The sequence below is a fragment of the Callithrix jacchus genome, chromosome 11, assembly GCF_049354715.1.
Source record: "Callithrix jacchus isolate 240 chromosome 11, calJac240_pri, whole genome shotgun sequence".
Taxonomy (NCBI): Eukaryota; Metazoa; Chordata; class Mammalia; order Primates; family Cebidae; genus Callithrix; species Callithrix jacchus.
This window is the reverse complement of record NC_133512.1, coordinates 50,590,294-50,613,820: the sequence shown is the minus strand read 5'-3', so window position 1 is coordinate 50,613,820 and position 23,527 is coordinate 50,590,294. Positions and strand designations below refer to the sequence as shown.

The following is a 23,527-nucleotide window of genomic DNA, read 5'->3' as shown; positions in this document are numbered from 1 at the left end:
TTGTGTCCCCACCCAAGTCTCACCTTGAATTATAATCCAGTCAGCCTGTAATCCCCACATGTCATGGGAGAGACTAGCTGGAGGTAACTGAATCATGGGGTTGGTTTTCCCCATGCTGTTCTTGTGATAGTGAGTTCTCGAAAGATCTGACGGTTTTATAAGGAGCTCTTCCCCCTTTGCTCCACACTTCCCCTTCCTGCTTCCTTGTGAAAAACATGCCCTGCTTCTGCTTCAGTGACTAAGTTTCCTGAGGCCTCCCTAGTTGTGCTGAACTGTGAGTCAATCAAACCTCTTTCCTTTATAAATTATCCAGTCTTGGGCAGTTCTTTATATTAATAGCAGTGTGAAATGGACTAATACAACTTGTATAACCCAATGTTCTATAATGCCCCTTGTGCCCTGCCTTCCCCCAGAATGATTAAGAGGCATTCAGCACTCCCGTTTTAAGGATAGCAAACCTAGTTCCACACAGCATTTACTGTCCGTCCTGGAGTTTTGTCATGACTCGTATCTAATGTAGAACTTTACCATAAGCTTCTTTGCACTCCTGCTTTAATTCTATATATGCAAGTCTTACCTTCTCAATGAGACAACGAATTTTTTGTTTTTCAATTTGCTCAAAAATACTTAACACAGCACTGGTAGATGTTTGCCGATTAAGTGGATTATTGATTCTCGCTATAAAATGTAGACCATCAGAGGATGCATCGCTGTTGGGATCATTAGGCTTAAAACTGTATCCTTTTATTGGGATACTCTGGTCACAGTGTTTTTTAAGGAAAAGATTTGTGTCTGATAAGGCCTTCAAGAGAGATCATGTTTGGAAGGCAGAGTTCAGATGGGGCAGTGAAACCAATGTCCAGAGCAAGAATGCCACAAAAAGTATAGGATTTAATGCCACTTGTTCACTCTGCCATTCTGGATTCACAGTTTCCAGTGGACTTCATTATAGAATTATACTCCATTTCTTAGTTTACATTTTCATCTAATCTTCTAGAGTCTAGAGCCCCTGGAAGTCAGGGACCAACCATGTATTATTCGTCTTTATATCCTTTAGTGCACTGCATGCTACACAATGGGTGTTCAAACATGTGACTATTGCATTAACACAAACAGAGCACTGTTTTAAACTGTGAGAAGTAACTTCTAATGGATTATTTTAAGAGATGGCAAAGCAGTATCTGGCACATATTCAATACTATAATAATACTCACTGGTTCAAGTATTTCATTTTAGGCAAATGGCACAAACCTCACAAACTTATTAAGACTAACTTAAGGAAATAGTGTCCTATTTATTGAATCTAGAACAATTTAAAAAATACCAAGGGTTTTAAGAGGCACTGTTGTTCATTGGAAAGGTATTTGAACATATACGTAACAGAATTTACGAACAATCAAAAGTACTAGACTTTGAGGGAGCTATCTGGGATGGTGGAGATGGGCTAACACTGGGCTGTGGTGATGGCTGCACAATATCAGAAATCCTTGAACTGTTCTCTTACAGTGGGTGAATTTTTGGCATATGAATTATACTGCAATAAAATGACTTTTTAAAATAACCAGTATCTGGTGTAACCCAGGAATAACATAACCTCCCGGGTTCCTAGAAAATTGGCGCATGACCATTCTCCTTCTAGACCCAAATCACATAAAACAGTGTTAAATGTGGAAAGTTAAAGTTGTGGTTTCTATGTGAGCCAAATAATGCCGATCATAGAAACACTGAGAAGTACTGAATCTAACTGGTAACTCTCACCCTTTCCTGCAATGCTTCTCCAACGCTAAGCCTACCAAAGACCCACCAGTGTACCAGAGCCCGTGCCACTTTCCTGTAACCCCTGCAGCTCGTCCTCAGTCTCTCAGAGCCATGATTCTCACAGTGTGTGCCCTCAACAGAAGCATGTGCATCACCTATGTGTTGGTTAGAAATTCAAGTTCATGAGTCAATGCTGACCTATTGAATCAGAATCCCTGGGGTTGGAGCCCAGACAATTATTTTAGCAAACACTCAGTGATTGTTATATAAGTAAAAGTTCAGGAAGCACTTCCTTAGCTGGTCTCTGAGGCTGCCTGGGTCACCATTTCGATTAGAATCACAGGATGCCTTTTGGGCCAGTATGTCGACTAGGAGAGGGATCTCCTAAGAATCAGAGGGGCCCCTTTAGGACCCCACATCCCCAGGCAGCTGACTCCAAATCTTGCAGCTTTATGCTCTTCAATTCTGTTTTCCTCTCTGACAGAGTTCCTGGATGGCTCACATTTTCAGAGAAAATTGAACTGACTCAGAAAAGCCAGGTGAGGAATAGAGAAGTCAATCCCTCACTGATCTCTGTATGCCATGTGACCCAGTGGGAACGCAAACAAGATAATTTTTCCCATTTCAAAAATATGCATGACACTCCGCTGCAGAGAACACTGAAAAAAAGAGGCAGACTCAAAGCATTATATTTTTCAAAGTCTGAAATGAACGCATTCCTAAAAGGAGGCAGAAATCAATTTACATGTCAAAATGGAGCTCACGTCTCATCATGTAATGTGCATGTTCTTGAAAAGCTATAAATAAGTGAAACATCTGTATATCAAGTCAAACTTTAAAAGAACCCAGAGGCTGGGCGTGGTGGCTCACGCCTGTAATCCCAACACTTTGGGAAGCCAAGGCAGGCAGATCACTTGAGGTCAGGTGTTCAAGACCAGCCTGGCCAACATGGCAAAAACCTGTCTCTACTAAAAATACAAAAATTAGCTGGGTGTGGTGGCAGGTTCCTATAATCCCAGCTACTTGGGAGGCTGAGGCAAGCAGTTGAACCTGGGAGGTGGAGGTTCCAGTGAGTTGAGATTGTGCCACTGCACTCCAGCCTGGATGACAGAGTGAGACAGCATTTCAAAAATAAAAAATAAAAAAGAAGACTCAGGAATACAAATCATTTCAAACATGTGATTTAAAAGATGATAATGGCAGATTCCTTTACAGACAAAACAGGTATCTTCTAATTGAATTCCTTTGTAAGTATGGATTTTAAAATATTGTTCACCTAAAACACTCATGAACCATACAATAAACACGTAGAATCCAGGAATTTGGGGGGCTTCTCTGCAGCAGAGGATGTGAAGGACATGAAGCCTGAAGACATCCTTTCTTTGAGAGCTAAAATGATGGGAACAGTACACCTCAGGATGTTGACAAATGCACACAGGGCGTCATTCTCCCCCTCCCCACTGTGTGCAGCAGAAACAACAGCCCGTTTGCCACGTCACATTCCTTTCTCAGAACAGTTACTAAACATCAGTCTAACGATTCAACTACATGCGCATGAAGAGATAAAACAGTATGTCTGTGACACCAACTATTTATGAAAAAAAGCAAATATTAAGCTCAGCTACAGTTTCAACCTCATATCACTTTGAAAATTATTTAGGGGAAGGGTACAATGAGGGATTGAATGCCAAGCCAGATTTCAAATGTTTTGGCTTCTGTCAGGAAAAAATGCTATTTAAAGAGAACTTAGTGTTGCTAATATTCCCATAATTGCCATCAACTGTTCTCTAGCTGGCGAGAATTGGCTGAGGCACTTTTAACATGAAGGTGTGGCTAGAAAGATGTCAGCTCATCTCAGAGCAGTTCAGTCAGGAGAAGGGTGGTGAAGCGTGAGTGCCCAGGGCACCGAGTTCTGTGAACAAAATGACTACCCTGGCTTTCAGGATCCTTTGATATGTCAAATGTGCTACCCATTTGCAGGAAACATATAAAATTTTATTAGAGCAACCCTGTCCCCCTTTCTTACGTAAAGGAAAATCTAAATCAGCCAGGCATAAGGCTGGCCAGCTAGAGCAGCAAGGGAAGCCAAAGGACACCGCCCAGAGCTGCGCTTTGCCATGGGTGTCATTTACCAGCGGGGAGAGCCCACGCCTGGGGCTGGGTGAGGGATCACAGCCCTGAGAGCTCTGGGGCGGGGCTGCCTGTGAAGGGAAGAGTGGGAACACCACAGCCACACGGCAAAGCACCACCCTGACACCCACAATTCCCCCTCACGTCAAGTTTCCGTATCTGCAAGGGGAAGATAAAAATTCCTGCCTCATTTGGGGGTTGTTTGGATAAAATGGGATCTTTAAGTGAAACCAGGTAGGAGAGCGTCTAGAGAGCAGGCCCTCAGTAAAGCTGAGCTGAATCTGGGCCTTTGTAAGCTAAGTAGATGGCAGGACTAACCCCTCAGGGCATCATCTTCAAGGGTTCCCATTTTAGGATTGGTTTCTTTTCCTCTAGTGTCATTTGTCAGTTGTCCTCTCCCCCACTTCTTGCCATCCATCCATCCATCCATCCATCCAACAAATACTTTTGAACATTCACTGTATTCCAGGCACTGAGCTGTGTTCTGGAAATACAGTGGTGAGCAACACAAATATGGGCCCTGCACCATGACAACCTAGAGCAAGAGATAGAAAATGGAATCAGAATGAGATCCTGTCATTTGCAACAACCTGGACAGAACTGGAAGATATTATGTGAAGTGTACTAAGCCAGGTGCAGAAAGACAAACTTTGCATGTTCTTACTCATTTGCGGGAGCTAAAAATTAAAACAATTCAATTCATGGAAATAGAAAACAGAATGATGGTTACCAGAGGCTGGAAAGGGTGGTAGGGGCAGGAGTCAGAGGGATGGTTAGTGGATACAAAAATAAAGTCAGATAGAATAAATAAAATCTAGCATTTGATAGCATGACAGGGTGACTGCAGTCAACAATAATTTATAGTACATTAAAAAATAACCCAAAGAGTATAATTGGAATGTGGGTAACATAAAGAAATGAGAAATCCTTGAGGTGAACACCCCATTTACCCTGATGTAATTATTACACATTGCATGCCCGTATCAAAATATCTCACATACCCTATAAACACATGCATCTACTATTCCCTTAGAAATTAAAAGTTAAAGTGAATCAATTTTACAATAAGGAAAGGGGAGAGGAATGATTAAGTACAGGTTGTAATGAACGTGGGGAGCAGAAACACCCTGACTGCTGGGGAGTGGGGGACTCAAGGAAGACTCGTCAGAGGTGACATTGGAGCTGAGACGCTGAAGGATGAGAAGTTAGCCAGGTAAGGCAAGCAGCACGCTGCATAGGGAGTGGTGGGCTCTAAGGAGAAGGAAGAGCACGTCAAGGCCCCATGGTGGGGAGAGATGGGTGCACTGAAGCTTGATATGGCTGGACCCAGTGCACTGATAGCACATGCGGTTCTCCAGGGAAACAATGCCAAAGGCAGCTAAGCAAAGGTGTGGGAGGTATGGACAGTGAGGAGACAGTCGTGTCTTAAAGGGCCTCACAAGCCATGCTGAGAAGTTTAGACCTTAACTCAAATGGTGGAACAACTGCAACAACTAAGCAGGTCACAAGGCCTTTCTGGGGCTCCCTCATTCCCTGATCTATAAAACGGGTGTGGAGTAGATCAAAGCTCCTTCTGTGAACTACATTCTGCAGAGCTCCAAGACCTGCAAATGCTCCTCAGCAGGCAGAGGAAGTGCTGCACTTTGGTGGAACTCAGTTTCACTGCCTTGTGCTGAGAGTGCCTGCTCTGCATTCAACCTATAAATACACCCCGTGGTCTTTTTCCTCACATGATTCTGAGTACTGGGAATGGCAGTCACCTGGGGGCAGGCGAAGCCAGGAATGGCAGGAGGTGAGCACTGGTTGAGGAACGGTGAACTGGAGATAACCCGAAGCCTGACACTATATTAGCCTTAAATGGAAATCCACCCAGATGGCAACGGCATCTCAGAATTGGGTAAAACAAAAGAACACCGTGAAGGAGCACAAGGCTGTGTGTTTCTGGGAATCTAGAACAAGATTCCTAACTTTGGTTTGCAGAGTCCTAAATTAAAAGATGTCCTGATGCATTTATTTTGAGCAGTTGGTAATCTTTCTAGTATCGGTGTCTACTTTTAAATTTTGGAAATGGGTGGAGAATTGAGAACACTGACTCTGAGGTTTCTCAGCCTTGCCTGTCTCCAGCTGAGGTGGCCTCTCTCGCTGGCTCTCCTCCTACTCACATGAAGAGGCCTCAGGAAGGCACAATTTTCTCATCGCTACATGACACAGGAACCCCCACCTCCTATCATGCTGATAACCTCAGAGACTCTTAGAAATCCCAGCTAAAATTAACTTCATCTTCACATTTTCGACACAACTTGATTCTACATGCATTCCTTTGTTTCATACTCTTGGAGCTTAAAGTAGAAGGGAAAAAATATGTCACTGTTCTCTTCTCCAATCCCCCTTCCTCTCCATTTCCCCAAGGGACTGGGGACAGAAGAAGGAGACAGGTCAAAGAAGAGATGAAGAAAAGCAGGGGAGAATCCGGGGAGAGGACAGAGGAGGAAATTGAAGAGACGGAGGAGGAAGAGGAAAGGGGAAATGTGGGCTGTAAGTGGGGCTGAGGGAGCTGGGGGGTGGCCCAGAGCTTGCCCTTCAGTCCTGGTGCCTGAGGACTCGGTGTCCCAGTCCCTCATGGAGAGCCAGAACAACCTGAGACTCAGCAGGTGTGCACCAAAGTAAATGTGGCTGCTGGCGCGCAGGAGCATGATTTCCTAGGACAATCTCAATTTTGAATATTCTATTCTGGAACCTCATTTAATTTTGTGTGGACTTAGCCTCTGTCTCCCACACCCATTCCTCCTGTATGGCTCCCCAAGTGTCTTTATCTCTGTGTGTGACAAGGATGTCCTAGCCAGGGAGTCATTATAAGTCCTGCCCCTCTGGCAGCTTCCCAAGAGAGGCCTGAAGGGCCCCACAGGGAAATCGCTTTTGCTATCAGAGACTGTACTGAGAGGCCAGAGAAGGGAATGGTGAAAGGCAGGGATTTTGGCATAAGGCTGCCTGAGCTCAAAATCCAGCCTGCCTGCTAACGGAAGTGTGATCTTGGGCACACCACCTGACCACCTGTTCCGCAGCTTCCCAGGCAATAAAATGGATAACAGTAGCTGGCTGGGAAAGGTACAGTGGAGATTACAGTTCATCCATGTGAAAAGCACACAGGACAGTGCTTGCCACACAGCATGTGCCACACCAAGTGCTGACTGATATTTTACCGTCTACAAATCGTAGATTCACTGAATCATACAATTTTAGACCTCAGCATCTCTGCAGTGGGAACTAACTGAGTGATAAGAAGGTAACAAAGGGATAAGAAGCTAAGTCCATGACCTCATTTTACAGATAAGAGGTAAAGGCCCAGAGAATTGAAGAGGCCTGACCACCAGCTTTAGAGTCAGGAGGGGCGGGGGGATTGTGAGATAAAACACAGGCTCTGAACTCCTCCCCAGTGTTTCACTGAGCCAGTATGCCAAATAGCCTTTTTATTTTTTTGATACAGGGCCTCACTGTGTTGCCTAGGTCAGAGTGCAGTGGCATGATCACAGCTCATGGCAACCTTCACCTTCCAGGCTCAGGCAATCCTCTCACCTCAGCCCTGCAAATGGCTACGACTCCAGGCATGCGCCAGCATGCTCAGCTACTTAAAAATAAAATTTTTTTGTAGAGATGGTGACTCACTCTATTGCCCAGGCTGGTCTCAAACTTCTGGCCTCAAACAATCCTCCCGCCTCAGCCTTCCAAAGTGCGAGGATTACACGTGTGAGCCGCAGTACCCGGACAGCCCAATGAGATTTTCTTCTCTGTGTTTAGTTTGACTACTTAGTTATTTCAGTGGTTTATTGAAAATTGATCTTTGAGATGATCTGATTGATCAGGGGAAGCAGTTTCAATATAGGGTGGCCAGTGGTTAGTAACAGTTATTATTAAACTATTCTATATGTAACCATTCATGTGTATAGGTAGATTTTCTAGGCCATGGATGCAGTGAAAAAAACAATCGCAAGCTGCCATTCACCGTTTCCTCTTTTTTGAGGGGATTGAGGGTCCTGATAGAAGCACAGAAGGCAGTTAGAATTTGACAACATGATCAGTCATGGAAGTGTCCATCCTTCATTTGTAGCAAACATGTGTTAAAGGATCCTGAACTGGGAGCACCTGCTGGGAATCTGTAAGTGTGGCAGAAGCTGAATGGGCTGCTTCTTTCAACCACTTAGGTTTGAAATTTTTTCCTCCTATCATTTCAATTCCATAGGTATTCAATTGTCAGCTGTTTGCATGCAAAGGAAGGATAACTCAGTAGTTACAGGTTAACTCCTTTAACTTTTTTTTTCTTAGAGGCAGAGTCTCACTCTGTCACCCAGATGGAGTGCAGCAATATGACCTCAGCTTACTGCAACCTCTGCCTCCTGGGTTCAAATGATTCTCCTGCCTCAGCCTCGTAGGTAGCTGGAACTACAGGTGTGCACCACCACGCCCGACTAATTTTTGTATTTTTAGTAGAGACAGGGTTTCACCATGTTGGCCACGCTGGTCTCAAACTCCTGATCTCAAGCCATCTGTCCACAATGGCCTCCTAAAGTGCTGGCATTACAGGTGTGAGCCACTGTGCCTGGTGGTAACTCCCTTAACATAGATCTTGATAGAATCCCAGCAGAGAAAAGAAAACTTCTAGCAGACAGAAGGACCCTTTTAAATAGGAAATCAGATCATGTTACTCTTTGGCTCAAGATGCTGTGATGACTCCCAACTTAACCTGGGCTGAAAAAATGTCTAAGTTCTTCCAACAGCTATGAGTCCCTGTGTAGCCTGGCCTCCGCCTCTGCATCCTCTGAGCATCCCTCCCCTTGGTTAGTCAGCTCCAGCCAAGTGTCCTTCCTGAAGACCTTCCACTGTGCTAGGCATGTCCTCACCTTAGGGCATTGGCACAGGCTGTCCCCTCTGCCCAGAGCGCCACATGGTTCAGTCTCACCTCCTGCAAATCTGTCAGATCTCATCTTCCCAGTAAGAACCTATTCAGCTCTGCAGCCTGACCTACTACCCTGACAGCCCCAACACTCCATCATCCTCAGCCTCTACTTTTTCCTTTTCTCCCTAATGTTGATCACTTTCTAGCCTATTGTGTTATTTGCTCATTATTATGCTTATTATTCACTGCCTGTCTGCATCCTGTTACAATGTGAGTTCCAGGACAACAGACAGCCTGGTCTGTTTTGTCCTCAGATGAATTCCCAGAGCCTGGCACACAGAGGGACCCAGTAAATATCTGCTGAATGAATGGGAGACTTGCTAAAGTGCTAGTAGGATGGCAACCTCAAATGAGATTTTGTTTGCCTGAGTAACAAATGGCCTCCCTTTGCAGTCTGTGTTTCTCTCTCCCTCTCAGAACACCTCCCTCCTTAGACCTCAGTGTGGGCTGGTGCCTTTCCCATGTATATGAGGCAAGGCTGAAGTGCAAGTCCCTATGACCACTGCCCTTGTCATAGCTCTCCAGCATAGTTTGGCAGCCCCACCATGGGCACTGAGATGAGCTTCTCTCACTTTGCCTGCTCAGGAAGCGGATGTGGAGCTGACTTGTTGGCTGTCTGTGGACATGTGTGCATGGGCTTTTACAATGACGGACACTTAGCTACCCTGGCTAAGCAGGAAAACAGTCCCAACCACTCCCTGTGGGCAGTAGGGGCTCTTGTGTTTCCAAAGCTGAGGATCTGAGTGGGGTTCGTTCTGCAACACAGCTGGGGAGTTTTCAGCAGCCCTAAGGTATCAGTTGAGGATCGGGGCTTTGCCTCAACTCTCTCAGCACTTGTTAGCACCTCCACCACAGGTGGGTGGGGATGAAACTCTAGTCAGTTGGCAGCCTTGCTCATTTGCAGCTCCCGTGAATAAGGTGGTGAAACCTGGGGTGAAACTCAGGCTGGAGAAACATTTTTGAATTACATTTATCCCAGCTATCTCTACCTCCATTACTGCAAATAAATGAAATGGCTATGAAACAAGACTCCCAAAGAAAGATAAAAGGAGTCATGAATTTCATTAAAAAAAAGAAGACCTTTTTTTTGTCTTGCTCACCAACTCTTGTGTCCATGATCTCATCTCTAAAGACCTGAAGTTTTAATAGCCCATAATTACTTAATCGTTCCAACTTCGCCATTTTGTTCTCAGCTTTAAGTGCCAGATAAACATGTTGTTTATTAGGGAGACAGCCTAAATTCACAGAAAAACCAAAATAGTTTGAGAATTTCTTAAGTGATTCCTGTTTTACAATTAAAGTCACATGAAAGAAGGAAAAAGTGTTGAAATACTAAAATATGGTTTCCTTTCAGAAGCCTGTGTGTTTAGAAACTCAAACTTAAAAATTTAAATTTCAAGATGAGTTTCAGGCTTTGCACTGTAAACCAATGTGTTTCAATGCCAGCAATTCTCAGCCAGCACGTGGTTGGTGTACCTTGAACCCTTACTGATGTTGACACTGACCCCCCCATGTTTGTTTTTTTTTCAGAAGGAGTCTGACTCTGTTGCCCAGGCTGGAGTGCAGTAGTGTGATCTCGGCTCTCTGTAACCTTTGCCTCCTAGGTTCAAGCGATTCTCCTACCTCAGCCTCCCAAGTAACTGGGATTTGGGATTACAGGCATGTGCCATCATGCTTGGTTAATTTTTTGTGTGTGCTTTTAGTAGAGGTGGGGTTCCACCATGTTGGCCAGGCTGGTCTCGAACTCCTGACTGCAAGTGATCCACCTACCCTGTCTTCCCAAAGTGCTGAGATTATAGGCATGAGTCACCGTGCCTGGCCTGACAGCCACTTCTGATCAGTGTGGAAACTCTATTTTTGCTGTGGTTGAGGAGATACTGTTTGGCCCTGTGTTTAAGGCAGAACTGGAAGAGCTGAGCTGGTGAGGGGTCCTCAGGGGAGAGGACAGAAAGGGAGCAGGAGTGCAAGACAAACAAAGTGTGCAAAAAGAGTGAAGAGGCCCTGGGCCATGTCAGTCAGCACCCAGGAAGAGGGCAAGCTTATGGGAACATGGAGCACTCAGGATGGAGTGGCTGAGCCAATGGGTCGTGACCATGAAAGTCGTTTGATCCTTTCAAGGATGCCACAAGAAGTCTAAAATCAAAGTATGACAATATGATTTAGAACCACTCCTCTAATCTTTGATGTTAACATGGGGGGAGAATGTATTTTTAACCCTGCAATGTATCTTAAAGTTGGAATGGGATTCTGAGTCTCCAGCTAGAAACTCAATAAAAAGAGAGAAAACATCAAACAAGACAAGGAAGAAATATGCTTCTGGATTAAAAAGAAAAAGAATGAGCAAACAAAAAACCCCACTTTGATCCCCGCTGTACCTACCTTGTAGCGAGGCCTGTAAGTCTTTCATATTTTGGTCTAAAAGCTGCGAAGGAAGGAAACCTGAGCCTGTCTGGGGCTTTGGGTCTGGCTCTCCCAGGGCCATAGCAGGCGCTGGCTCCTTCACTTGGCCATCCCCAAACACAGCGGCCCACTCTTTGCTGAACTCGCCCTCTTCCAGAGAGGAAGCACTGAAGATCTCACTCAACAGCAGCAGGTCATCTTTGTCAGCACCTTCAGGTTCCGAGGTCCCTGCCGCTGGTCCCAGGCAAGCTGATTGAAATAACAGAGCATAAAACATCACCACAGGGGCTCAAGTCCTCAGGGATCAATGCTGTGGGGGCTGGGAAGGGGGCGACTGGGTGATGGCTAGATTTAAGAAAAAGGTAATCAAAATGTAAGTTCATGTCATTATAATAGCCTCTCTTAAGAGTTTATAGAATTGAATTTCTAATCCTGAGCTCCCTCATCCCCCGTCCTCCAAAGCAAGTTCAGTTGCTGGGCATCAGACTCTAGGGTTCTGCTTTTCCTTAATATAAAAGTGAATTTACCAAATCATTTCTCAAATATGAAACAAAGCCAAGATTGAAAACATGTTGGAGATCTTAGTTCCTTGTTTGCATAGCTTCCCGAATCTTCCCACGCAAGCCCTCAATCCACATTGCCTGGGCTGGAACAGCAACATGCCATGTGGCAGCCTGTCCTGCCACCCAGGATGGGGAGAGAACCTTCACCACGCCCTGGCCCAGGGCAAGACAGGGAAGGGGAGGTTGTCCAGAAGCTCAACAGTGCCCAAGAGAGGCATCTTTGCTTCCTTCCCGCTTTGCTGAAACTCCATTGCATGAAGCAAAGGAAAAGTGGGTCTGGTTTGCCTGAGTGTCCTTTGCAGCAATAAAATAAAAGGGAAAGAGGCTGCGGATCAGGGAGCTTCAAAGGCCAGAGACACAGTTCTGGAGGGTTGAAGTGAGCACTGGATCAGAGGGGAAGCCTCAGGTCCACCCCTTCCCCGCTATGTGATTTCAGTAAAACCCTGGGACCCCCCGCCTTGAGCCTCTGTTTGCTCATCCATAAGTTTATCATGTTAATAATGGCCACCTCGATGTTATCAGGAAGACCAAAAGAAATACACCTTAAACTGCCTTTCCAGAAGGAAGGCTTTAAAGAAGGCAGCTGTCCTTACAATTAGGAACATTGGCAAAATAGTGAATATTGAATACAAGTAGCATTGCTATCAGTAATCTTACACCAACTCCTTTCATTAGGTTTATTACATATTTTGAGAACCAAGAACTGATGGTTTTATGAACTGTGGCTTTGTTGTGGTATATAATTGCCACTTGGAAACTACAAATATTTTTGTTGGTAATTCATAAAGAGAAGAAAAAAATCATGATTTATATATTTTTTTTCTGAGCCATGCTGCAATTCTGATACGGTTATATCAAATGAGATGACCAGGTTTTCTTCAAATATATAAGATAATTACTAAGTAAAGGCTTAAAAAAAGTAAAGTTCTCTGTGTTGGCTTTACTGGATCTATTTTCAATCACACTTTACATAAAAATCTAAAGATGAAGGGGATTTCTGATGTGCTGAGCAGACAGGGTCAGAGAGGGGAAGAGTCTAGTCACTCTCATGTTACTGTGGTTTAAAAATAGTGGCAAAACACCATTTTAGTCGGACAACTGTCTAATTTAAGCATTCTTATTGTTTGTGTTATCACAGAAATCCTCACTAAGACATAACCTGTAGGGGTTGTGGGTGAGAAGATGGGAAAGATGGCATTTTCACAGGTTTCTGAATCAGTGTGATATTAACAGGGTAGTTCAGAAACCACATGAACCTGCACATCGTGGGTGAGGCAGGACTGTGAGGTCAGGCAGGGGATGAAGGAAAGAAATGCAACCTTTGCAGCTCCAGATGTGTCCATCAACACCTGTATCTATGCATGCTCCCCTCCCAAGCATCACCCTTTTAATGTATATTAACTTTAAAAAACTCTTCCTACTTTCAACTGGGACTGGAGTGCCCAAACCATTTCTCATGGTTTACTTTTTGCCCAGACTGAAACCAGATAATTACTGGACCAAGCCTATTTTATTGGAACCAAGTCAAGACAATGTGTAGACCCTGGAGGAGCATATAATTTCAAATGCACCTTGAAAATGACGGATGTTCCTTCTACAGTCGCTTGATACAGCCCTCCCCTAAGTCAAACCCTGGGGGAGGCTTCACTGCTTTAGTATAGATATCTGTCCACGGAAGATCATCATTAACATTAACAACAACAAATAAACTGTAAGCCTTCTAAAAATAACTGCAGACTGCAATAGCTCTATCTTTGTTTTTACTTTTGTGTTTTGTGCTATGGTGTTTATAAGGGACTTTGGTGGTTTTTGCTAACTCAGCATCCCTTCGCTTTGCTTCTTCAGTTTTCCCTTTGGGGAAATGCCTTCTCCATGTGATCCTGGTGAGATGCTGCTGGAATGCCTCGTTACCCTCCACCCCAGTGAATGAGTGTCTGAGGCTGGCCAGAGTCCTCCATCCCCCAGGCAATGGTGATTGGCTCAGGGATGGACACATGCTGAATTTGGTATATAGAAACTTAATTGAAGATGGCCTCTCTTTATTTGGGATTCCAAGCTCTAAAGATGCAAATTCAGGCTTCCAGTGATAACGAAGTCAACCCATAGAGGGAAACAGCCTGAAGAGGTAGAGGGAGAATCCTGACAATACTGTCTAAGACCCTGGATCCAGCTTTGCTTGAAGCCAATTTACAACTGACTGTTCCCATTACATGGATCAATACACTCTTTTTCATTTTAACAATTTAAACCTAAACTATTTCAAATAGGGTTTTTCTATCACTTACGACCAAGAAACTTCTGACTAATACCATATCCTATTCAACTCAAACTTTTTAGTGACAGAAAAGAGAAAAGGACCCGTGGTGAGGATATTGCCTACAGCCAGTTCTAAATACAGATTTTGCCTACACTGAGGTCTACTATTGAATTTAGCCTTTTATTTAGCTTCCTGGTTATTCAACAGTTAACAGGCCGCACAGTGCACATTTTCTCTTCTAAGAGAACTTACTACTTGCTAAAAGCAATGAAACTGGCACTGGCTTGAACCATAAAACACAAAACCTCCCAATTATTGCACTGATAATTAAGATGCTTAAAATTATTACACATAACTCATAAGAAAAATCTAATTACAAGAAGAAAAGGAAGGGTTCAGGTCTGTAACAAGACAAGTTGAGACTTGAGAAATAACTCTATAGTCAGTTGGCTCTTGAGCATCATGCTCAATTTTTTTTCTTTGAAAAAAAATTCAACTCAGCTGAGAGAAAATGGAGACACATGCAGAGATGTGATAAGCTCTTTGGGAGAAACTCTAGCAATAAACTCCCAACTGGAGTCAGGGCTTCCACCCACGCAGACGTGGATTGCTTCTGGCTTATGGTGCCCCAATCCTGCTTTTGTCTTAAAGAATGAACAAAGGTTGAGGATCTCTCAGGTGCCAAACCCACAGATGCCACTCCAACTTCCCTCTACTCTCTTGCAGGCTCCCAAGTCTCCATGTTTACTTTCTTATCAGATAACCCAACCACAGACGCTGCTGCAAAAGTAGAGCCAACAGACATGACGTACTCACATCCTCACCTGTCTCCAACTCCATGACCTTCATGCATTCCCTCTCCTTTCTAAGTTAAGCCCTCTCCGTGCCCTCCCCTCCTTCCTGAAGCCTGCTCTGTTCCCACCATTATTCAGATCCGCGTCTTTAGTCTTTCATTCCCCAGTGCTTCTTTCCCCTAGCCGCAGGAGATGTGTGCCTATCTTGACACTAATCAGCATTCACTGAATGTTGCTGTCCGCCCTCCCCTCGCTCTTTCAAGTTACTGTTCTGGTTTCTTCCTCCTTCCACAACCACATACTCTACTCTTTTCTCAGTTGCCTGTAATTAAGTTCCTGTGCCCACCCTACACCGAAGTAGCTCTCTTGAAGGTCAGCAGTGAGATCCTCAGGGCCAATTTCAATACTCTTTTCCCAGGCCTTGACCTCAGCAGAATCATTTGTACCACTGCCTGGCCTGGAAATGCTGCCATCTCCTGGGAGTCCCCAGGAGGCGGCTCTCTTGGATGACCTTCCATCTCCCTGATAGTACCTTCTCCACTGCCTCCTCCTACTCTAGCTGCCCTTAAGCTTTCATCCCAAACCACCATACCTTCCCTACATTCTCTAAGAGAAGATCTTTGCTATTCTTAGCATTCCAATGTCACCTCAGAAGGTTCTCCAATCTCTACGTCCAATTCCAAGTTCTTTCTGGAACTGTGATGACAAATTTGTGTCTGGGAGCCCTTCTGGGTTTGCCCATTGGTAAAGCTGCTGGTGCTCCTTAGAGGAACCCTCTTACTGTGTATCTTTGCATAGTCTGTGTTATGGTTTGCATATCTGTCCCCTCCAAAACTCATGCTGATAGTCAATCCCTAGTGTGCAGCATTGAGAGGTGGAGCCTTTAAGAGGTGACTGGGGTCATAGGGCTCTGCCTTCATGAATGGGCTAACCCATTCATGGATTAATGAATTAATGGATTATCACAGGAGTGGGACTGGTGGCTTTTCTAAGAAGAGGAAGAGAGACCTGAGGGAGCATGCTCGCCCCCTCACCATGTGAGCCGCCTTGGGACTCAATAGAGTCCCCACCAGCAAAAAGGCCCTTACCAGATGTGGCCCCTGGGAACTGGACTTCTTAGCTTTCATAACTCTAATATATAAATTCTATTTCTTTCTTTTCTTTTTTATTTTTAAGAGATGGAGTCTCACACTGTCATCTAGGCTGGAGGGCAGTGGTGTACCATAGCTCACTACAACCTTGCAGCCTCCTGAGTAGCTGGGATTACAGGCACATGCCACCATGCCTGGCTAACTTTTAAAATTTTTATAGAGATAGGGTCTCACTTTGCTGCCCTCTTGGTCTCAAGGGATCCTCCTACCTTGGTGTCCCAAGGTGCTAGGATCATAGGCATGAGCCCTTTTCTTTATAAATTATCCAGCTGCAGGTATTCTGTCATAAGCAGCAGAAAGCAAAGTTAGACAGGCTGGATGTGAGATTACTTACTTAGACGCCTTCAATGGCTGCCCTGACTACTGGGTAAAGTGACACTCTGTCTAGTGGTATTCAGGACCTCTACAGTCAAGCATGAATGCAGCCCTTTCAACACAGCCAACCGGAAAGCCTTCAATTTGGCAAAACTTCTCAATTTGCCATTGCTCAAACATATTCTGGGAATCTGATGATTTCTCCCAGTAAGAAAAATCACACTTTTTTTTTTTCTTTAAAAAAAACCATTAGAGATTTTAGGGATCATCTCCTCTAACTCACTTCATAGATAAGAAAAAAGACACCCAGGTTAAATAACCTATCCAACGTCACAAAATTTATTACTTACAGACAATCTCGCTAGGAACCCTGACTCACAGGTCAAGGTGTTTTCTCACCGCAGCACTCTGCTTTTACTTCAGAACCTATTGAGGATCTCATGTATAAATTAATATTTAAGCTTTTGTGAAGTGTTGAGGGTTCCTAAGGTCAGATGGCTCCATTGGCAGCCAGGCACCATGCAGGCACCATGGCAGAAAGGCTGAGATGACAGATCCACTCAGCATGTTTGCCCTGTACTGCCCAAGTTTTCAAAAATAAAAACCCATGCCCCTGGGAGAACATTCCCTAGGAGAACTGATCCTGAACCAATGAGTAATATCTGTGTGAAAACTCAGAGAGAGAGGAAGTTCTTTAAAGTTCAGACACAGTGTGGGAAATTGGTGACAGCTGACTCAGGTGGTATTTTTGAACTCATACTGAGTTTCATGACCTCAGCATAAATTAGGAACACAGAAGATGGAAGGGAACAAAACTACATAGACCAAAAACGAGAGCACAAGAAAGCTGGCAGATAAATGTCACTGAATTTGTCTTCATCTGCGTGTGAAACAGGAAGACTCCATCTCTCTGGTTTTCTCCCTTGTCCCCACTCTTGACATTATGACTAATTATAAAGGCCACACACTTGCAATAAAACCCCAAACACCAACACTATCCTCATATCGCCCAAAGAGAGCAGGGGCAAGATAGGGAGGAAAACACCTTACGAAAATAGCTAACAAGAAAAACATATTCTATATTATAACAAACTGTACTTGTTTGGAACTCAAGAACACTGCCTCTAAGAACTTCCCTCTGATGAAAAGGATATAAATTATAATAAGAACAGATAGAGGAAAAACTACTCCTACTCTCAGAAAACAAACAAACAAACAAACAAACAAACCAGTATTGGACCCTGAGTAGGCACTAAAAAAATTTTTGTTGATCACCAAGCTTGCTACTCCATTTCAGGAGTAGATCTTAGCAGACAAGTAATCTTACTGAAAAACATAAAACCTAGGGTAGGGATAAATATTTATAGAAATCTTTATATACATCTTTTTTTTTTAGATGAAGTTTGCTCTTGTTGCCCAGGCTGGAGTTCAGTGGCGCGATCTCAGTTCACTGCAACCTCTGCCTCCCAGGTTCAAGTGTTTCTCCTGCCTCAGCCTCCAGAGTAGCTGGGATTACAGATGCCCATCACCAGCCTGGCTAATTTTTGTATTTTTAGTAAATACAGCATTTCACTGTGTTGGCCAGGCTGGTCTTGAACTCCTAACCTCAAGGGATCTGCCTACCTTGCCCTCCCAAAGTGCTGGGATTACAGGCATGAGCCACTGTGCCCGGCCGAAATCTTTATAGGGGTAAATCTAGAGAAAACATTACAGGCTACATAGTGATCAGCTAAGAACAGTATTTGGTTAAAAAAAATGTACCAAAGCCAGCAGTACGTCCCAGGATGCTGAGGAAGACAGAGAGGAGGGAAAGTTTATGAGAAAAGATAAGGAGCTTAGTACTTGCTGCTTTGTATGTGAGGAAGCAGTCAGATCCCTAGTCAGTAATATATGGATAACTGCAGGAGACAATTCTGAGTGACTCGGGAGGAACTCAGAGATAAACATGTATGATTGCTGTGGGCTAGAAGCTTTTACCCACGCCTAGGGTAGCTATTGAATGAGCTATTATTCTGACATGTAACCACAGTTTAGAATCACAAGTCTAGAAGTAGTAACCAAGAAAGTAGCAGGAGATAAACATTTTATTTATAATATAGACAATTAAAATTGTTTTAATTGGCTCAGTCTTATCCTAGCCTAGAGAGGAATCTTTTTCGTAAGGCCAAATTATGAGACTTAGGTAAGCTGAATTCATTGAACTCTCTTTTACTTTCTAACACCACTTTTTTGGTTCAGGTGTCTGATATTCATTTTTCTTGGCCCAATTCTGGGAAACACAAAGACTTCTCCATGTTATAATTATTAACGAATGCAGGTCAGATTGCCACATGTGGTTAAGGCAATTTGAGAGCTATTTTCAAGTGTCTCGAAATGTCACTAACTTTCTTTTTTACTTAATACAGTTTTATGAACTGCGGTCAAATATTGGTTTTCCATTACATAAGCTATTTAGTAGGAGAAAGCCAATGTCATTAAGACACTGAATGGAGGTGATTTTCTGGGCAATGGCTCTTTGAGAATCGCTGCTGTTGTGAGCGGTCTGCCTTTTGATAACATTGTACCACGGCTTAGCCATTACTTGTCTAACAGAATTACCACTGGGAGTGAACCGGCCTCCAAGCAGCAGGGTGCTAGAGCTTATCACCCCCCAGTCCTATAAAGTCAGCCATCCCTGGATTAAGCTCTTTTTATTTTTTGACTGTTTAATGTCATGCATATTGTAATCAGCATTTTAATTCAGGATTTGGGCCTGCCAGCAGTTTTCCAAAGGGCACACATTTTGAAGTCAACAAATCAATGAGTGTTCTTTTCTTCAGTCACTACAAGTTCTCTGTGCACTGAGAGAATATTTTTATTCTAGTGACCGTGTTAATATTTAAGCCAATGTTACCCTATGGGTTGACAACGTAGAAGCTGAGGCAGACAGTGGGGCAGCACTACTCATGCCTGAAGAAGGGCTGTGGGTTGGCAGTGATAAAGAGAAAGGAGAAATTGTGTAACATTGCCTTTAATTGAGACAATGTGCAACTCAATACTTCTACCTGAGAACAACTACACATTTTAGGGACCAGCACATTCATATCTCTATCCTTAGAATTACATTGAGTACTCAAAAAAAGGGGTATGGATTGCTAGTCTATGAAACTAACAAATATCATAACTGTAAACCAATGAGATATGAAAGTTGTTTAAATAAGTAGACAGTGTAAATCTCATTCAGTGTATCTTGGCAAATGGTTTTGTGGAAGTTTATAAAAGTATACATCTATCGCAGTCAGTGGCATTTCTGATAATTCTGTGAAGAAATGCTTGCATGGGTTAGGGTTGTACCATTACTGCCAAGTTACGAAAAGTAAAAAGCCAATAACTTTAAAAAGTTAAAGCCAAGAACTTTTTTTGTTTTTAAGAAAGAGGGAAACAGAATACAGCCTCATATTTGCTGTGTCTGGGTAAACAAATACTAAGAGACACTGGGGGATGGGAGTATTAGAATAGGGAGGGGTTGAGGAAGAGGAATGAGAGTGAGGATTCTTTTACTGTGTATTTTTTTTATTATAAGTTGGCTTTTGTCCCTATGTGAATGTACTACCTAGTCAAAAATCAAACATTAAAATAATAAATTAAAGGAGGTGATAATAAAAGCAAAGAACAAAGTATATAAATAAGATGTTAGGAATAAAAGGAATAACAACATTCCTATGAAAATGAGTTAAACCGTGTGAAGGATCGTAAATACATTTGTGAACTGGTGAGCCTTGTTGAAACTGGGTAGTGGGTATCTAGGCTTTTTCTATTACTGTCTTTACCTCATTTTGGTATGAATAAAATATTTATCCCCTCCAAAAATAATTCATAAAAGACACCTTTATTCTATCAAAATAATCTGTTCTTAAGCCAAGGAGAATTTTTTTTTTTACAAAAATGGACACGATGGCAATCTGCATTAGCTGCTTATTACTTCTTTCACTACCTGGTATGATTTCAATATTTACAAATGATTAGTCATTTTGATAAAATATGCATGGACATTCACACAATACTGTACAACATGCTACCAGCAGTAAGTAATACGGAAAGCAGATATCTGTCCTCAAGTTTATATCTCTAAGCCCTGAAAACTTAATGCTAGAGGTGTGGTGCCTTTCCACTTTTGAAAAAACTTTAAACAATGTCCTCTGTTTTCCTGAGACTTTCTTCCTCACACACTCTGTAAATTAAATCAACATCAAGCCCAGACTGAACTGAGTTGTCTGCCCTGGTTAACTGGGGCCTGCAGGGTGACCTCAGCCAATCTGTAGTCCCACGAGAAACCTGTAAAGCCAGGGCAGGCTGCATGCCAGCCACCAGGGCATGGGATGCTCTGGAGTTTGGCTCCAAATTTCAGGGGTATTTTGGACTCTTGTTACATCATTAAAAGGAAACCCTCAGTCAGATGGAGAGCTAAGGCTATAAATAGGCTGAATGCTCCCAATGTCTTAGGCTCACTTAACACTATACACGTCTCACCCAAATCCATGGTTCTGGATTCTCTTTTGGGAGGTTATTTTGTAAGTGATTTTAGGTTTGGTAATTTGGGTGTGGGATTTAACTAAGCAAACTCTCCCTCTGCATCTACCTACAGGTCAGCAGAGATGCAGCACAGTAAAGTAGCCAGAAAACATGACTACTCTTACTATCTCAATTCATGACCATTTGATACAACCGGTGTCAGAGACCATCAAGGGCCCCTAACACACATGATCTCCAATTCCGACAATAACCCACCAAGGCTGTTGCTACTGGTTCCATTTTACAAATGAGAACAACTCAGGCTTAGAGAGTTTAAGTATGAAGCAAATTGCTTAAAGCCATACAGGCCATCTATGTTAAAACCAGTTTTTAAATCCACGTTTGATTCTGAAAGTCATGTTTTTTCTACTATAGCATGTGACCCCTGACATAACTTTTAGCTGTAGTAGTTTGAACATTATGAAATTCATTATACTAATGATGACAGACCACACATACTAGTTTGTGCTTGGGCATATTTAAGGTTATTTATAAAGCCTGTCACCCAAAAAACTTTGCTTTGGAATGCAGAGCTGTTAAAAAGATTAACATTACATTTTCTTACAGGTAAAAGAGGAATTTTGAAAAATCAAACCATAATTCCAAAGAAACACATAAATCTTACCACCTTCTTCAGGTTTCATGTCTAATAGTTCATCTATGGGTCCTTTAGAGAAGAGGAAAGAAAACAAAATGAGTCAGTTTCCTTTGGTGAGGAGTTTGAGTCAAATAATTAAAAGTGAGTAGTTTTCCTTAATCTAGATTACCTGAGCATGCCTTAGAGCTCTTGTCTAAGGCAGATAAAATACTTTTTCCATCTTCAGCTGTAATATAACATGTGCAACTGGTTACCAATAACTCGAAATGGTGTGCATGTTCCTACACTATTGCAGTGTAAGGTAAATGTACAGCTTCAGGAAGAAATGGGATCTAAAAGCTCACTCAGGCAGAAGTAGGGGTCCTCAGATTACATTGGAGTCCTGCTACTGGCCCTCAGAGAATACTGAATTAGTAGCACTGAATCTTTGCTTTGTTTGGTAGATAGCCTGAAAATTACATGACATCAATCTAACAATTCTCCTTCCATGGACAAGTGTATGACTTAAGTAACTGACTATTACTTGATGATGCTAATGAACTTTGGCCATATGGGGCTGGCTAAAATAAAAAGATTATTAAGTGCAAGAAGTCAATCTGAAAAGGCTACATACATACATTGTATGATTCCAATTGTATGACATTCTGGAAAAGACAAAACTATGAAGACAGTAAAAAGATCAGCGTTTGCCAAGGGTTTGAGGAGAGGGAGGGATGAATAGGGGGAGCACAGTGGGGTTTCAGGGCAGTGAAACTGTTTTGTATGGCCCTGTAATGGTAGATACATATCCTCATATATTTATAATACCTACAGAATGTATAACACCAAGAGTGAACTCTAATGTAAACTAGAGACTTTGGGTAATATTGATGTCAATGGAGGTTTACTGACTATAACAAATATACCGTGTGGTATAGGATGTTAATAGTGGGAAAGGCTATGCATATGTTGGGAAAAAGGGTATATGGGAAATCTCTGTACTTTGAGACCAATTTTGCTGTGAACCAAAGACTATTCTAAACAATAAAGTGTGTCTGTGTGTGTGTGTTTGTAATAGAACAGCCTTAAAACTTGATTTGCTCATATGTTCATTAGCCTTCCTGCAGGTCACAGAATAAAATAAATATGATACATCATTATAATGGATTTTCTTCTGTGCATATATAAAACAAGACGATCGACATTTACAATCTCAAAATATGCAAATACCACAAGCAATTTTATGCACGAGAGAAAATTTGACTCCCCTGCATTGTCACATATTGTATGAATATATAATTTATAGAGATTTATAACTTGCATACAAATATAATAAACTGCAGTTTATGTTTTCCCACTGAACCCATGATTTCCTATCCAATTACCTTCACTCTGATAACATTAGTGATTCGTGCTGTGGGTACATTGAGGCTGGAGGGCTCAGATCCATACAGAGAGAAAGCTCTTCTGTGGCCAACGAGAGCAGGCCCAGCTGCTCCCTTTCTCCTTCTGCCACTCACTCCCCCTCATGCTCTGGAGCATGGTTTCTCTTGCTCCAGGTCCTCCCGGGCCCATAACCTTTGCCCAAGCTGTTTCTTCTGCTTTGACAAGTCTTGCCATGACACTTGGCTTAGCTACTTCCCCGATCTCCTCAAAAAGTTGTATCTTCCCCATCACACGTCCCAAAACCCTGCACCTCTCCCTTGGAGCTCCCACCAAAGTTGGAGCTGCTGGATTACTTGTGTAATGATTAGATTGCCATCTGCATCCCCTTATGATGGTTAGCCCCATCCTGGAAGGGACTGACTATGTCTTATGCACCACTATATGCCCAGAGCCCAGCACCGTGCCTGTCACAGAGGCAACTCAATAAACCTCTGTTGAACAAATGAGCAGGTGCATGAGTACTTGCAGTAGAGGTGTACATGCATGAATGGATGACATGAAGCAAGCATTAGAGGCAAAAAAGTGAGTCTTTTGTTGTTGTTGTTGTTGAAAGGTAGATAGGGGAAAAGCAAATAGGAGGAGAAGCAAGTGGGAGGAAAGGCAGAAGGAAGACAGAGGGTGAAGGAGAAGAATG

General features: G+C 43.0%; 1 protein-coding gene across 50 annotated transcripts in view; it reads right to left on the bottom strand.

Annotated features, from left to right (window-relative positions):
• Nucleotides 1-23,527, bottom strand: part of ICA1 (islet cell autoantigen 1) — a 161,130-nt gene that overhangs the window by 3,781 nt on the left and 133,822 nt on the right. For 28 of the 50 annotated variants that reach the window (XM_035253767.3, XM_078342689.1, XM_035253774.3 and 25 more), the window contains exons 11-13: nucleotides 21,638-21,694; nucleotides 21,496-21,537; nucleotides 11,219-11,488 (exon numbers count right to left, since the gene is read on the bottom strand). In XM_035253767.3, coding sequence (XP_035109658.2) covers nucleotides 11,219-11,488; nucleotides 21,496-21,537; nucleotides 21,638-21,694 — 369 coding nt within the window. The remainder of the gene's footprint in view (nucleotides 1-11,218; nucleotides 11,489-21,495; nucleotides 21,538-21,637; nucleotides 21,695-23,527) is intronic. The other 22 variants (XM_078342683.1, XM_078342696.1, XM_078342687.1 and 19 more) reach the window with 1 other exon arrangement.